This window comes from Conger conger, chromosome 15 (genome assembly GCF_963514075.1).
Source record: "Conger conger chromosome 15, fConCon1.1, whole genome shotgun sequence".
Taxonomy (NCBI): domain Eukaryota; kingdom Metazoa; phylum Chordata; class Actinopteri; order Anguilliformes; family Congridae; genus Conger; species Conger conger.
In genome coordinates this window covers 21959720-21976791 of record NC_083774.1, presented here as the reverse complement: position 1 = coordinate 21976791, position 17072 = coordinate 21959720, and the positions used below count along the sequence as shown (strand labels likewise).

The following is a 17072-nucleotide window of genomic DNA, read 5'->3' as shown; positions in this document are numbered from 1 at the left end:
TAATTGGACAGGAGCAAGGTCATTCTCCTCAGAGGGAAGACGCTCTCCGGGCTAGCGGGCTGTGGTTAAGGCGAGCGTGCGTGTGGGAAAGGCGGCCGTGATTACAGATCACGCCGGCCACACCGGAGGTACAGATGCCCACTTGTGTAGCGCCATCCCAGCGCAGCCAATCAGAGAAGAGCCGAGCTGGCGGCGGAGAGGCCTGGACGTTCTCCAGCAGAGAGATTAATCCGCTCTTCACCGCTCTTCAACATAACGAATGCGGAGATGCAGAGGTAGTTTCAGGCAAACTGCCGCTCAAAGGTCCGGCAAGTTCCCGGTGACGGGTTTCAGACGGGGAGGATGACTCATCGCCTGCGATCACTAACCGGGCAACTGCTGTCAGTTCTCCATCAGAGCAGTTACCCAGAAATGATTTTCATTTCCCCAAACAAGCCACTTAAATCATGCCGATGACCTTGCGGGCTGATTTATACACTTAAAGGGGAAATCCACCTGTCCCTGGGTGTCTCTAATTTGTAGAAGAGTAGCTGCCCTCGAGATTAAAATGAGCTCTGACAACTATCTGCCTGCAGCGAGGGCAGAGATAGAGCTCCTAACTACAGTGCATGCCCCAGGCACCCGCTGTACTACAGACTACTAAGGGGGGGGCATGTGCAGAATATGGGCGTCAGACAACTGCAGTCACACGCTCACCGGTACTGAATACAGATGTAGGGAAATTACTATTCAGCCTGGAAGCGATACTCATACTCGCTAACAAGTTAACCACGATATAAATAAAATCTAAGTTTATGGTGTTCAGATCGGTTTATTTTTTCTGCTTAAGTTCTCCAGAAAAGAAGAATGCCACGAGGCCTAACTGAAAATTGAGAAGTGTTTAAGATTTTGGAAGTAATGTATTTTGAAGCACCAACCACAAAATCAGGGCGAGAGAAAATATTGGCAGACTGCAAATGGGAATAGGAGACATACTCCAGACACACCTGAAACAGTGTACGAGTGGGTAGCATGCACTTAGATGCAGAAGATTTTGAGTAGAACATTCGGGCAAGACTACTGAACACGCCAAGCTCCTCCTCTTAGCTTGGTGAATGCCCCCTTATCCTAGTACGGGAGGTCGGGAGGAGCTACGCATCACCAAATTCAAATTACCCTCCCACTGCAGTTATTTGAAAATGAGAAAGGGTGTTCATCTTTATGACGTACACCTCGACCAAATATGCATGGTGCTGACATTTCTGTGGTTTTCTTTGGCCTGCCACTAACAGACTTAATTAGCATCTTGTTGATCTTTAAAATGACGTTAATTTGGTTTTGCAGTGGAATTCCCCTTTAACTATCAAATCCAATCCATCCATGTCCTACATCCCATTTTAAAACAATCTTACAGCTCATTTCATTGTCCCCAGCTGAGTATCTACTTTGCTACAACAAACCCCGCTATACATGTAAAACTGAGTTCATGAGGACTCATTTGATAAGTGTAGACAGGCTTGCACAGGTAAAATAAAACAAGCAAAAACAGTCCAGTCGTAGCAAATCAAAAAGTAAGTGGAAAGAACAAAGTGATTCGCTTAAGGAAAAAATTAAGGTATGAGCTGATTCAAAGCTGTTGCTCCTTTAAATATTGGCTAATTCATGGAACATGCAGCTCTGCCACGGTAAGCATCAAGCAAGCTTACGCTTCATCGATCTGGGGGAGGCAGGGGAGGTAGGGGGCAGGGCCTCAGGGTGTATGAGGGCAGAGGTAGGGCAGTGGAGGGTGGGGCAGCTGGTGTAGCTGACCAAAGAGCAGTGTGCGGTGGGGAAGTCCTTAAGTCTGCCCCATGCCTCACTGCCAGTATGCCCACCCCGACTGCTCCAGAAGAGGCAGGATCTAGCCGGTATGTCATCAGCTCTGACCATGCCCCTCCTCGATGACGCAGCTCTACCCACCAGGCACAGCAGCAGGACCTTGAGTCACCGCGGATGCGCCAGACGTGTGTCTGAAGGAAGCTGAACATCACGCGGAGCGCCAGCTGGGCTGCAGCAGCGCGTGACCTCAGCGCGCTGACGGCGTGACCAAGCCCAGCCGCTGACAAACGACGATGCCGCACGCTCAGGTCAGGAGAGGCGGCCAGCGCAACCACCCGTTCTCACAGGGGACGCACTCCGCACTACGCCCAAATTCATCTGCAGGGCTTTCTCCTCTCCTGGTGCAGGGCATGTGCTGCACACTTATTTATTTATATTTTATCTGCAAGATCAATCACCGCGCCCGGTGAGCAGCTGACTTTTACAGTCGAGAGCAGTGGAGGCCTTGAATCCCGGCCCACAGTCATTAATTGTGAGAATGGCTTGAGGATTATAAAACGCCCAGCTCTTGTGATAATTCCTGCTGATTCATGGTCAGGGTACAATATGGACTACTGAACCCTGTCTGCACCACAGATGGGGAGGGGTCCAGGAAAAAGCCTCGGGGGTGGGGTTAGGAGGAAAGGCTCCGCCCACATACCTGATTGCGTAACGGCTGGTGCTGGGACGGCCGGTCTCTGTGGGCGTGGCTTTCTCTCGTGATTGCCGACGCGCCCGAATCCACGTGAACGGACCCCACCGGCGTGGGCTGAAAGAGCGACACAGAACAGCCAGCTCAGGAACGGGCCCCAAGGACACTCCCTTCCCCGCCCCACCCGCAGGTGCAGAGGTCGACGACGCCGTATCAGCGATACTCACAATCTGCCTGCCGACCCAGTCGTAGGTGTAGTCAAAGGTGTATCCTTTGCGCTCAAACAGCTCTGTGAACAGGGTCCTCAGGTACTCGTAATCCGGCTTCTCGAAGAAATCCAGCCGCCTCACGTAGCGCAGGTAGGTCGCCATCTCCTCTGCAAGGCGCAGCCACCAAAACAGACAGGGCTACAGGTCAGCACGACAGCCATCAGATAACAGGCAGGGCCCAGACCGAAGGACCCCACAGTAAAAGATAAGAAGCATGGAATGCCGCAGAACTGAACGTGGAATAAATAGGCTAGCTAAACACTGAGGCTGAGAGTACACTGAATTTAAAATGAAGGCTGACTGTATATATGGAATTTCAAATAAAGATGTCGAGGGCTTGCCAAATTTAAAATGTTATGAATTTTGTAATAAAAAGGCTGACTGCATACTGAAGTTTTCAGAAGGACATGACAGATTGAGGTCACCGTAGCAAAACGACAAACTGCTTATGTTCTAGCTGCCCATGGGCCAAGGGCATGGGGACCATCAATTGCTTAGTGCAGCTATAGCAACCCACAGGAGAGCACACCACACAGGTTAGGAAACGGCCCCAGGGTGTGTGTGCACCGACATCTACAGAGAGGGGCGTTTGTGTATGCGTGATGCTCATGATGGCCACTATAGAGCCTCAAACATACTCTGCTCTGGTGGAATGGAAGAGCAGAATGTATCAAAGCCTGAGATTACGCCGCTGGACCGTGAACTGCACTGGTTGGGGTGGGGCAGGGGTGGGGCAGGGATGGAGCGAGGGCAAGGTTAGGGTTAGACACTACCTGGGAAGCTCTCACAGAGAACCTCGATTGGAGTGTTGCGTTTGGTGTCCCCGATCTTCTGGTATCGCTCTTTCAGGGTGTCCGCCTGCAGCAGAGGAACACAAGAGTCACACGTCTCTCCCCCTCCCTGCTCTCACAGTCTCTCCCCCTCAAACGTCTGGGGCGTCCCGGTGCACAACGTACCTTCAGGCCCTGCCAGGGGAGACTGCCCCGGAGGAAATACATGAACATGTGACCTAAGGCTTCCAGGTCATCTCGCCGGCTTTGTTCTGCAACACAGGGCACAAGAGCAGAGGAACGTCACAACCGTGTGACCGCACGCTCCCCGCAAGCAATGCAGCAAACTGTGAACTGTAACCCAAACTACTGGTCCAGAAAGTCCCGGGAAGGTCTACTCCGAGCCTCCTCAGGTTCAGGCAGGGTGAAGGATCAGGAGGAACCGGCCACAGAGTGACTGAAGCAGCAAAGCTCAGCAACATGATGAAAACTATGAAAGAACAATTTTTTGCCATGGTTTCGTGAAAGTAATCACAGATATGAGACTTTTGCGTGAAAACCTGGTCAAGATGAATAATTTTCAAAGAAATCTATTCCTTTAAAAACACTTTACAGAATTAAAGTAACCACACTCAAACCTTTCCACTGTTCTGTTACACACAAGTAACACGTTGTTTCGGCAGTGTGCTGCAAAGATCATTTGTGAGTATGAGGAAATTATTAGCAGACAATTATCTGACTAGGTTGACTGATCTGTTGGGGAAAGGGAAGCTCCATGCATTGAACAATGAGAACAGTGCTGTCCTCCGCAAGGTTAACACTCCACGTTTTACAGCTCCTCATCACAAGACCTGCAACACTCAGGCAGCAGGTGGCCAAGAGGAGAAACATCCCTGCCGGCATCTACATAAGGGTCTGAAATAGTTTTTCATTAGAACATTGGGAACTGCTACAATCATTACAACAAGTTACAGTTTGCCAGCACTGCAGCAGAAGCCTTTGTTAATATTCAACCTGCATTATTCTTAAGGACCATACTGGACTGAATTAAAATGTATGCACTTTATCAAGATAAATTCTAAAGACGTATTATTATATATAACATAAGATATTATGTTATTATGATACGGGTATGTGAAGTTCTGTGCTGCTGTTAACGGTCCAGATCAATGGCAGTGGGAGCGGGGGTGGGATGTAATTAACAGCATGTTACAGATAATAAGCAATGAAATATCTCATATGCATAAATACAAGCACTCAACATACACTTCAGAGCAAATGCAGACATCAACGGCTTTTTCTGAGAGAGTGAGTTTAACTCTATATGCACGCGTGTGCATGTACTGTATACAACATGTGGGCGTATGTGCGCTAGCACTGTAATGTATACAAATTCATGAAGAGCATAAATAAAAAAGGATATATAAATTTTCCTATGAATTGCATTGCATGAATAATACAGCGGAGAGCATTTTAATCCTCAGAAATACAGTCACGACAGAATTAACAGGTCAGTGGAACCCCCTATGAGCCCAAGGATGGTGTCAACACAAGACTCTGCCATATGTCCCGAGTGTACACAGTATCATTTTACAATTTAAACTTCAAAAGCTCAGCTTTTGCAAAAGTGTATTTATAGTTTTACGTACATACATATGGCAGGAGTCAGTTGTACAGCTGATTCTACAGCAATTTTCAAACTAAAAGCCTGGAAGAACAGCCCACCTTTCCCCAGGTGCGTGTTGATGGACATGTAGCGGGCCGTTCCGGTAAGACTCTTATGCTCCCGGTAAGGGATGTGTTTTTTGGTTTCGGGGTCGATGTACTCCTTGGCCAAGCCAAAGTCTATGATGTGAATGACATGCTCCTTCTTGTTGCCCTGCCGCCCAATCAGGAAGTTCTCTGGCTTCACATCCCTGTAGATGAGGTTCTTGGAGTGGACGTACTCCATCCGGGAGATCTGGGGAGAAATGTGAGCGGACCATCAGTGGAGAACACACACGTGCGTAAGCGACACTCACACACATACACAGACACCAATACAAGGCACACAACAAACTCAACGCACAAACATTCGCAGAGAGACGTGTAGACCAGTCACAGACAGACAGACATACAGTACAGGCACAAGAGGACAGAAGAACTCACCAGCTGAATGGCGATCATTAAGACGGTTTTGAGGGAGAAGGTTCGGTCACACAGGTCAAAGAGGTCCTCCAGGCTGGGGCCCAACAGCTCCAGCACCATGGCGTTATATTTCCCACAGGGCCCGAAGTAGAACACCTGGGGCAGCCCCTCCGCTGAGAAAGGGAGAAAGAGACACAAGATTAACATAATAGGTGCTGTTGGAGGACAAAAAAAACAAGTATACAGCCGCTATCCTATTATACACACTAAGAAAGCTGTTAGTAGTCATTTATATGTTCGATACATAGAGAAACTATTAATCAAACTTGAAATTAATCGTAAGATGATTTTTGAGACAAGAATTATTGAATCTCCAAACTGACTCATTTAGAATGTGTGTTACAACAGCACTAATGGAAATCAATCCAATAAAAAGACCTACAGTTGAGATTAGAACACACCATTGTACTTTTAATGAGTATATGCCCACAATGCAGCTATTCATAAACACCCTGCCCATTAAACCTGGCAGTTCCCTTTCCAACCACTTGGTGGAAGCACTGCTTGAACAGGGGGATTGGTTTTGGCAGGGGCTGTTGATATTTCACTGAGGCTAATGGTGAGGAGAGCTTTTAGTACTGCTTCGCATTTGAAGTTCAATTTCCCAACACCTAAAATGGATTTAAGGATGAGAGAGGGAACAAGCAAGAGGCTGGGCGAGAGAGTGAGAGAGAGAGAGTGTGTGTGTGTGTAATAACTAGCTATTGAGAAAGGACACTGAGCCGCATGAAGTGATTCATCACAGCCCTGCTGACAAAGGTCACCGCTGTAACGCCATTAGTTTTGATAGGCCCCAATCACGTGCCTTAATCACTGGCTGTTTTACGAGCTCACGGTGATTGCTGAGGGAGGCGGAGAGCACACGCGGTCAACACAGAGACGGGCAGATAAAAACAGGAAGCTGGTCACCCTGATCGGACACACCTTCCTGTACCACACAGCCCATGGCTCCAATCCGCCGTCATCCTTGAGTTCATTGTATGCACCAAGGTCCAAAACAAATATTAATGCTTTGGGCCGTGGCAATTACCCATACAAATGGGCATCCCCGTTCTTTCTTTTAAATATAATGTACGCAATTTCATACATTGTCATATGTTCTGTTGTCTGTAAAAATAAATGTAAAAAATCACACATTTTATTGCAATTCTCATCTGATGAAAAGGCTTGCATCTCCTTTGAGAAGGATGTTTACAAACCGTTTATTAGTTTTGTACAAGCACAGTGCTGTCGCACGCACGGTGACTGCCTGCGGACATGCACCGCATTGTAATTATTATATTTGAATTACCGTATTTGCATTTCCTGCGAACATAGTGATACACGGCTGTTAATAATAAACTGTGCATCCGAGTTAAAGTTCCCCCCTCCCCCTTGTGTTGAGAAATGATGGTTCCACACTCCAGCCCAGGTCTTCCCTCAGTCCAGCAGGGCCAGTGGCTATGGGCTGGATTAGCAGACTGACCTGCAGTCCCCCCGGCCCGAGTGAACCTGCCTGCATTAGAAGAGCTCGCACACAAAGAACGGCTCGGGCCCGATGAGTCACCAAGTGCGAGGACGACACATTACTGACGACTTCCTGTTTTTTTTTTTTTTTTTCTGTAATTACCACTTTCATTATTCTGCTGCTCACGCGGGCCCTGTCCGGTCTGTCTGAATTACCTGGACTGATTCCCTCCCTCCCTCCCTCCCTCCCTCCCCCCGTCGCGCTCTCTCTCTCTCTCTCCTCCAGTCTTTCTCCCTCTCCCTTCCTCACCCCCCACCCGCCTTCCTCTTTGAAAACACAATCAAGTGAGCGCCACACAGGAAGGCACAGGAAGAGCGCGCCACACGCAGCGGTCACTTTGCAAATTCAATCAAATGACACACGAGGGGAATGATTAAGTATGTGCATGCAGACACACGGCTCAATGACAATCAGCAACCGCAAAGAGCCTAAATCCCGCACTAGCACAGGAAAATAACATCTCAGAAAGAGAGAAATTCCATCTGTGTCGGGAGATGGGTTTATTGACGCCAAGATATATTTATCTGAACCCCTCAACAGGACCATCGTAGGGATTTATCTTTGGAACTGTTGAGACGGCCGTCGCCTTGTTTATCTTCATAACTGTGTTTCAATTGCATTTGTAGCTCTTGTTTTGATTGTGTAGGTAGGTACGCAAGACGGTTGTTCTTCACTTCGCTTGCACTCTCAAAACGAACAACAAATAAACAACAAATAAAATTCGGTTTAATACACGCGGGCACTAATAAACAGACCCGAGTACTGCGCTGCATAATGCTAACAGGTTTGCCATTACAGTCAGGAGGACAGCCTTATGTGCCTGCTCAATGCCAGGGTAATGAGCATGTTGAGATGAGGAGGACGGCAGAGTAATAACTTGTACGACATGCATCTGGGGTTTGCAGGCGATGGGAAGGCTCAGCGCCGCAGACTCGTGCGGTAATTACATTGTTCCTGTCGGCAGACAGCTCCGGCGTCTGAAACGGGGCTACAGATGGCCGAGCCGTGAGCCTCAGTTTGTGGAGTCTGCGTCGACACTCCTGCGCACCCACAAAACACCATCTGCCACTGAGCGCGCTCCGAGCGGCGGGCGGCGCGGAGAGAGGGTCGCTGCGGAATCGCAGGCCCCGCCCGTGGCTCTGACGCTGCAATGCTCTTTCTCTACGGCGGCTCTGTCTCACAGCCGTACGCACCTGCCACTCAACATCAGCAGACTCTGAAGATGCGCCTCTCCTGCCACTGAACATCAACGGGCAGGCTCTGAAGATGTGCCTCTCCTGCCACTGAACATCAACGGGCAGACTCTGAAGATGGGCCTCTCCTGCCACTGAACATCAACGGGCAGGCTCTGAAGATGGGCCTCTCCTGCCACTGAACATCAACGGGCAGACTCTGAAGATGTGCCTCTCCTGTCACTGAACATCAGCGGGCAGCCTCTGAAGATGGGCCTCTCCTGTCACTGAACATCAACAGGCAGACTCTGAAGATGTGCCTCTCCTGTCACTGAACATCAGCGGGCAGCCTCTGAAGATGGGCCTCTCCTGTCACTGAACATCAACAGGCAGACTCTGAAGATGGGCCTCTCCTGTCACTGAACATCAACAGGCAGACTCTGAAGATGGGCCTCTCCTGGCACACGGTGAAGCTGCTTAAGTACCTGCCAGTGAAGACCGGGCACCTGTGCCAGGAAGAGGGCAGGGGAAAGCACTGCAGGAGTGGGGCAGAGGTCACCGCGCAAGGCTGCTAAACATTAACCAGGGAATGGCAGAGGGGTATAGACTGACAGGACAGCATGCTGAACCATCTGCTGACTTCTTTGGTCACAGTCATGGACACGTCACACCATAGTGCACCAGCTTCACCCAAGCAGCAACCCGGAGGACAACCAAACGGACCAGTGTTAAGCAAAACGGTGAACATCTGGGTGGTCAGTCCTCATAGTCCCCAAACCTTGCAACCATGTCAAACAGTAACAGGAGACATACCCGAGGCCTGAGGAGAGAAAAGCAGACCCATCCAAACCTGCACGACTTCTTCCTGGAGATCTACAGTCCTGTAGGTTTTCATTTCAACCCTAATTTGGCACACCTGATTCTACTAATTAGTAACTCAACGTGATCTCTAGCTGTTGAATGAGGCGTGCTCTGTTACAGATGAGTGAAAACATACAGAACGGTTTTCTCCAGGAACATGGCTGGGAACTACCGCTGAACAGCATGCGACTGTCAGGCAGACAGGTCGAGCTGGAGAGCATAGCACTTTCAGTTTGACATCGACTCGGACTTGGTTGGGTAGTCACTCTTTCACTACCTTCATTATCAATAACCACTGTGATATTTGATCATTGATATAATCTTTATATTTTACTGTCCATTCAATCGTCAAGTAGTCCTGCACGCAGACAAATATGCACAGGGTCCAGCAGGGCAGGGATAGCTCCCATTAAACCCCAAACGGACGACTGCAGAAGCACACAAAATAAACCGTGCCCCAACAATGGAGAAATCAAACACACGGCCTGCATAAGTGCATTCCTCACCAGCAGAGGAGAGGGCTGACTCAGTGAATTAGGCCAAGCACTTGAAAGAACGGTAGTGTATTTTATTTTTTTGAGAACGAGGCAAAAGAGAGCGTTCGACTGGGTGCAAAAACAATGAAAAATTAGCAATGCAGAAAGATTCGCCAGGAAAAGTTGTGAAGTTACATTTTAGGATAAGGCCTGGGTCTCCTTCCAGCAAGAGCCCTGGATTATGTTTCCCGGCAGGCTGACTAAGCAATTACTGAGGTTTTCAGGCAGGGGAAAGGATGCACCGAGAGAATGTTCGATCCACATGGCAACGCAACGCTTTGATCATTCACAGACCTTCCTCCTACAAGTAAAGCAAGATTTAACAGGATTTTTAGGGGACTCTAACCACACCCTACAACACTATGAAATAGAGCGGATTAGCAAGACTACGCATTTGGAATGGAAGGAAAATTATTTGCATGCATGGAAAGAATATGAAGGATGAAACTATAACTCACTGATTCTGTGGATTCAAGGTTCAGCTCAGTATTTAAAACACACCAACATTTCAAGAGACTTTCAAATCCTTCCCTAGCACTAATTGTTCAGACCTACAAACGGCTGAACTATCAGGAGGAGCATCTGTTCAATGGCAAACCTGTAATTCAGCGGTGTGAAATGAACCCTGAACCCCAAAAAAACCAACAATATAAAATGGACGCCCCTTATTTTGGTGGATTAGGTGTCATTACGGTGCAGTCGTGTGTCTGTGAAGGCATTCCTGCACACCTACAGCACGTGCTCACCTTTCGGATATGTCGATCAGCATTATTTTTATGATGATCAGATTTGTGAGATCAGCTTTTCTTGCCTGACATCCAGAGTTGAGCGGCGCCAGGCTCTGGCGGCCTGCCCCGGCGCTGGCCTGTGGGCAGACATGTAAAGCAGCAGGAACCCGCTGGCCTGTTTCAGCCACCGTCCTGAGGCACCTCTTCCCATGTGATCAGCAGTGGCCAATCAGGAGCCGCTCTGTGCGTTAAATACAGGTGGAAGCCGGGGGTGGTCTATTCTGGCTACAGCGAGAAAGACACAAGCAATAATAATCAAATCCCTTAAAACCCGCCAACACAGACGAAAGAGAGGCGCGGAGAAGGGGATAAATCAGCCGAGTAAAGAGCTGGTGCAGAGCGCAGTGAGTGGACGTGTCTGCGCCGTGTCGTGCTGTTAGCCAGCTGCTCCGAGGTCTCCTCCGCACCGCATTAGCTGCCAATTAGACACCTCTGTGGGAGCGTGCCACTCCAGTCACCCAATCAGGCGACAGCAGTGCGCCAGGGACCAGCTTCAAAGCGGAACTAAAAATAAGCGTCCGAGCGGGTCTCCTTTGCGGAAGGAGGCGAAGCCGGCCGAAGCACCGCACTGCCCTCTGGGACGCCCCGATGACATCAGCGCTCTCTGCCCAGCCTGCGGGCAGCTGGCCCTGCCGCCTCTCCGCCTCTCCGCCGGGCTGACTGGACGGGAGGCGGGGGAGGGGAGGGCCGCTAGTTGCCCACACAGAAGGCGATAATGGAATTTTGTGCCCACAGCAATTTGCACTTACAGCTGGTAACGGTTACGGAAGCCTCCATATCAGAACACCGAAAACAAAAAGGCCCGCACCTCAGTTCCAGGAGGCGAGAAAGAAAGCCTGCTCACCTTGTTCTGAAATGAATACGCATCTGTCATTTTAGTTATGTTTTTAAGCAAATGTAAAAAAATACAAATAAAAAATAAGTCTGTTTATTCACGCATAGTAGTAGCAAATTCCCACACGATGGAATCAGGGAGGAGGCGAAAAGCGAGTCCACTTGTGTCTGGCCAGTCAGAACTGCCTGCTACACTCAAAAATGTCATGAGTTGCTCAAGCAGCAACAAAAACGTGGTACACACTGCGATAAACACAGTGATGTTCATCAGGACCGATCGCCCACCCACTCACCATTTCCTATACAAGAGATGCCTAAACAACATTCCTCTCTCACAGGAGAGCTCTTCCAGCAAAGGAAAGTGGTGGAATTATCAAACACTCTTCAGACCGCCTGGCTCTGTAAAGGCACTATGTAATCTGATTACTCATCAATAATGCACTTGTCGGTAAATATCTTGTGCTCCAGCATTAATAAAAATTCCATTTACCCGTATCGGATAGGAATGTGCATTAAGTCAGCCATCAGAATGCCTCAATAATGCTACTATCAAGGAAACTGCTGCAATATGTCAGAGACTGGTTTCTCTGCCCACCCTCCCATCTGGTTTAATCTGCCAATAATCACCCAAATGCGTCTGAACTACACCGTTCAGCTGCAGCGCGGTGTACAGGCTGCGGTTCTATTAGGGTTTCATCAGAAATGTTAAAAAAGGTGCGGAAATCTGACATTTCACGGGCTGGCTGAACGATCTCTGCGAGTGTAACACTCCACGCTCAGGCTTCCAGGGCTGTGCTCTTTTTCAGAAGTCATGTCCGGGCATGTCTACAGAGCCTCCAAATCCTTCTGAAAAGTCAAATGCAGCACAAAGACTCATTTTGCCATCAGAGTTTTTCAACACACGGAACCTGCCAGACAGATGGTAAATGCTGCACGTTAAGCAGAACACTTACAATAATTATGCTGAAAGAAGACAAGGAGGAGAAACAAAGCAACCCATATCGAGGGTTTAACTGGGAAGCTGTATTCTGTCTGTTCACGTGAGGTCAGCGGGTACGGAAGTTAACATGCGAGTGAAAAGCCGGTCATTTCTGTGGGAAGCCCAAACGCTACAGCCATGGGTGCAGGAATAGGGTGTGCCAGGGGGCCATTGAGCCCCCCACGTTTATCTACTCGGCGCCCCCACAAATTCCCTGAAGTTGCAACACCTACTGTGAAAAGGCGTTGCGTACACTGAACAACGTTTTGTAAATGCACCAAAGGGGCCATGCTGGACAGTTTACCGACCCACTTTGTGCTCCTCACCACAGGTGACGCGTTCAGTTCAGGAACCCAAGCAAGTTACAGGTAAACCAGGTAAATGCCTTTTCTTTACATGTCTAAAATGGATACGAATGACCCATCAAAGTGACTGACTGCAGAGAAGCCAAAGACGTGAATGATTCATATGGAAGCAGATCGATGTCATACCAACATCCAATCAATAACACACAATCGATAGTGCTTTGTGTCCTGCACATAAGAGCACGGTTGATGTAGCGTTTCTGTACATAAAACAATGAATGTGTTCATGTGTTCAGGCCAGAAGGGTCTAAAAACATGTATGTATTCAGTATCTCGCCATGCAAACCAGCTTCAAAGCATGATATTATTCACGCAACTGCAATAAAATTAAAACACCCAGTGGGTCCATCGCCCATACAGTCCAACCCACACAGAATCATTGCACTAGAATAGAGTACTGGGCCTTGCTTCTGCCAGCTCTGATCAGGGAATCTCCCTGAAAATGTGCAGCAGGAGAACATGGCATGCAACCATAAAGAGGAGGGACAAAGTGACAGAACACAGCCCCCCCCCTCCCACAGACGTACGGACACCCCCCCCTCCCACAGACGTACGGAGCCCCCCTCCCCGGAACGGCTCATCCATAAACCATAGGGGGGAGGGGGAGGCACAGAAGTGGAGTGATCAGGGGCAGACCCTCAAAGGGCCCGCCTCAATGTACATGAGCCAATCAGACCTCCTGCTCCGTCACTGTGTGCAGAAGAGAGAAACAGAAAGAGCAGAGGGTGGGACAGGAGAATCTAATGAAGCCGGTCTGCTAAACAATCATCTACACCAATATGTGGAAGTAACCGTATTAGCTCCCATGCAAAGTGCCGGTGTTCCCCCCTACACCAGCCTCTGAGGGGACTGTCGGGGGTGATGCAGAATGAGGAGTCGTGTCAACGAAGCGGGGAGGGCAGGGAAGGGAGGGGTGGCTCTCGTGCTGGAGAGGGCAGGGAAGAGAGCGAGTCATGGGCATGAGCAAAAATTACAGGGCCTGTTCTGCACCTGATGCCCCTGCAACTGGCTCGACCCAGGAGATCCTCTCGTCCTACTGGACCCCACACACACCACACACACACCCACACACACCACACACCACACACCCACACACCACCACACACCCACACACCCACACACCACACAGACACAGGAGGACTCTCAGCTTGGGATGGGGGGGGGGTTTACACCACCCCAACCAAAATCACGGGCAGCACATAACGCACATAACACAGCACGCTAGAGAAATGCTAAACAAAATGCTAGAGGTACAGCCATGCTTTCAAAGACCTCCGGAATCAATGCTGCGAGATGACTCAGAAATTACACTTTATGTAACAGTCCTGTAATCATGCAGTGAGATATTGTACAAGATGAATTGTATATGCAGTAAATTTCTCATTGTTGCAGCCATATCAGTGCTGCTCTGCCATGTCACATCAGTGAACGGAAAGGATCTGCCCACCATGCTGCTCAGAAACGGTTAGTGACAACAGGGCTCTGCTAATTTACTTTTACAGTAGTATAAAAGCTAAATGAAGATCAATATAATGCATTCAATGAAGGCTATAATTGTCAGGCTTTTTAAATTTAAATTTAAAAAGCTACATACTCAGTATTATATTACCATGTACAGGGTGTACTTTTTCTAGGCTATCCACTTACACATAAGACATTTACCAAAAGGATGTGAGCACCTTGCTCAAGGTTCAACCGCTGTGTTGCAAGTAATTTAGACTCAACACAAGTGGCCCCCCAGAAACAGTCGACTTTCCAAATCACTGTGTCACACCAACGCCCAAAGCAGGGCTTTGTTTGTGGGCCTGATAACACATATAGGCCACGGCAACTCATGGACTGCAAAAAGCAAAATCTGAACACTTCCCCAAAATACAGACTTGCTCCCAATTTCTCACTTCTTGACAGGCAGGACTGCACGCGAGTGCAGGTGTAGACCTCTATTCTCAGATTCTTGCTGAGTCACCCGCTGATGCGGGGAGTCGAGGCGTTGAGCTGGGTGAAGCGCCGCCCCGGCTCTCACTGGAACACAGGTGTAGCATTACAGTGGGGCGCCTGGCAGGCAGCTTCATCAGCGCACACTCAGACGCCACCGTTCAGATTCATCAAGCTGACGGGTCTTTCAGAGCTGCCCAACCGAGTGGCACGCGTACAACACACACACACACACACACACACACACACACACACACACACACACACACACACACACACACACACACACAGACACACACAGACACACACAGACACACACAGACACACACAGACACACACAGACACACACAGACACAGACAGACACACAGACAGACACACAGACAGACACACAGACAGACACACAGACAGACACACAGACACACACCAGAAAGACTCACTCGCAGGGATAGGAGCCCAGTCTCTCTCATTGTGAACACCGACAGCCTCTGAGCTGGGAGGGGCAGGCACTGCAGCCACCCTGACGGTATGAGGAACAGATAGTGAAATTGTGTCCGTGCTCGGCGATGAGAAACGGAAACAGCAGCACAAACAATGCGAAAGGCAGGTACAGCAGCGCAGACCCAACTCAGAGACGTAGCGTAGCACATGGCTACACTGTGAAGGAGCATAGCACATGGCTACACTGTGAAGGAGCGTAGCACATGGCTACACTGTGAAGGAGCGTAGCACATGGCTACACTGTGAAGGAGAGTAGCACATCGCTACACTGTGAAGGAGCGTAGCACATCGCTACACTGTGAAGGAGAGAAACAGCAGTACAGAACGTTTCACTCGGAAAGACAAGCTCACACAAGAGCACACACTTCAAAGCCCTTTGAAAGGGGGCCTGTGTTAGGCGTGGCATTTATGGTCGGGTCACTACGATGCCAGCATGTTGCGGCCGTAAGAGCACCAGGCCCACCCATCTCACAAGGGTATCTGGCACCTACAGGCCACCACAGGAACACAAAGGCACCATGACTGGGTCTACATGAGAGAAGGCGAAATAATTATCCATTAAATGTTCATAAGGGCAGTTTTAATACTTATAACAGGGCACAATGCTATGTGTAGATTATCAAGAACAGCTAAAATCGCCTGCATCCAAGTAGGGACTGAATGCCATCTTGGTAATGCTAGTACTCGGTCTACTATTTTGAAAACAAATGTGAATCATGTTTGACAGAATGTAATTAAGAAAAGAAAAGAGAGTTGAAGTGATAAACAGCTGGTTTCATTCATTTAGGCCTTCGCTTGACTGCAGGCCTTGAAATGCTGAAGACATGCAAATACAAGTGAACAGGGGGTAATACTGGCCTGTAGATCAGACGCAAACATGTTCAGCAAAGGGGATGTACACTTACTGACAAATACAAACCATGAACTCAATTTATTGAGCCCCTATAGAAACTGCATGCCTGTTACAACTATATTCTTTGTGCACACACATAGAGAGAAAAGCATGACTGACAAGTGCCTTTTCCACAAGAGCAACACTGGTAAATACGCCACTTTTTAATGAATTCAAGTCTATAGCCACAAACTCACATCATATTTGCAATATTTTATGGGATCCATTTACATTTACTATCAAACCTTCAAGCAGTACAAAAATACATTTTAAATGGTTGAAACGCAGTTTCAACCCCCATAAGCACATGTTCTAAAACATCATCAGTGTTCATTATGTTCAATAGTGATGTATAAATTATTCTGCATAAACTACTTGTCAGCAGGCCATTTCTGTTTGGCTGGAAGGCAGATGAGGCTGCAGCAACATAGAGGAGAATTATGTTCCACTTTCTTTGTTCAGTGGAGATGAGAAAATCCCTGCATATTGCAACTTGGAAAACTTTATCTGGTCAATCCCCAAGCAGTTCAGAGTTCAATGTCAGAGAGGACGCCCTATGGGCCTAGAGCACATGCCCAGGGATGGTGCTTGAAGCATGAACCTCTCGAACCTGCTTTCTCCTGGGGGATCAGGGTTCCCAAGCGAGGAGCCCAGCTGGCTCAGAATGGCGATACCTCACCTCATCTGCTGCAGGAGGCAGGTTACCGCTTGCAGAGGCAAAGCAGTTATTTAAATAATTGATCAGTTTCCGCTCAACTGGAAGACGAGAAGTTGCCTGAATGGGCCTCCCCACCCCTCCTCTGTACTCTGTGTGCCTTGTCAGCCCTGGTGAGCATAATTAACGACAAATATTCCAACCAAGGTGACAAATGCAGTGATGATGTGGTGGGTGGCTGGTTTCTACTAAAGGGAAGGACCTAGAATCCTAGAGACAACATTTCATATAGATCTTTGCTGGGCATTGAACTAAAAAGCATCCCCATTTAACCC

At 48.6% G+C, this 17072-nt stretch overlaps 1 protein-coding gene across 6 annotated transcripts in view; it reads right to left on the bottom strand.

Annotated features, from left to right (window-relative positions):
- The window catches only part of csnk1g1 (casein kinase 1, gamma 1), a 61827-nt gene that overhangs the window by 14960 nt on the left and 29795 nt on the right, over positions 1-17072 (bottom strand). For 5 of the 6 annotated variants that reach the window (XM_061221286.1, XM_061221285.1, XM_061221287.1 and 2 more), the window contains exons 5-10: positions 5676-5827; positions 5253-5487; positions 3714-3799; positions 3531-3615; positions 2716-2864; positions 2498-2605 (exon numbers count right to left, since the gene is read on the bottom strand). In XM_061221286.1, the coding sequence (XP_061077270.1) occupies positions 2498-2605; positions 2716-2864; positions 3531-3615; positions 3714-3799; positions 5253-5487; positions 5676-5827 (815 nt within the window). Of the gene's footprint in view, positions 1-2497; positions 2606-2715; positions 2865-3530; positions 3616-3713; positions 3800-5252; positions 5488-5675; positions 5828-15129; positions 15209-17072 lie in introns of those variants that run through there. The other variant, XM_061221290.1, reaches the window with a different exon arrangement.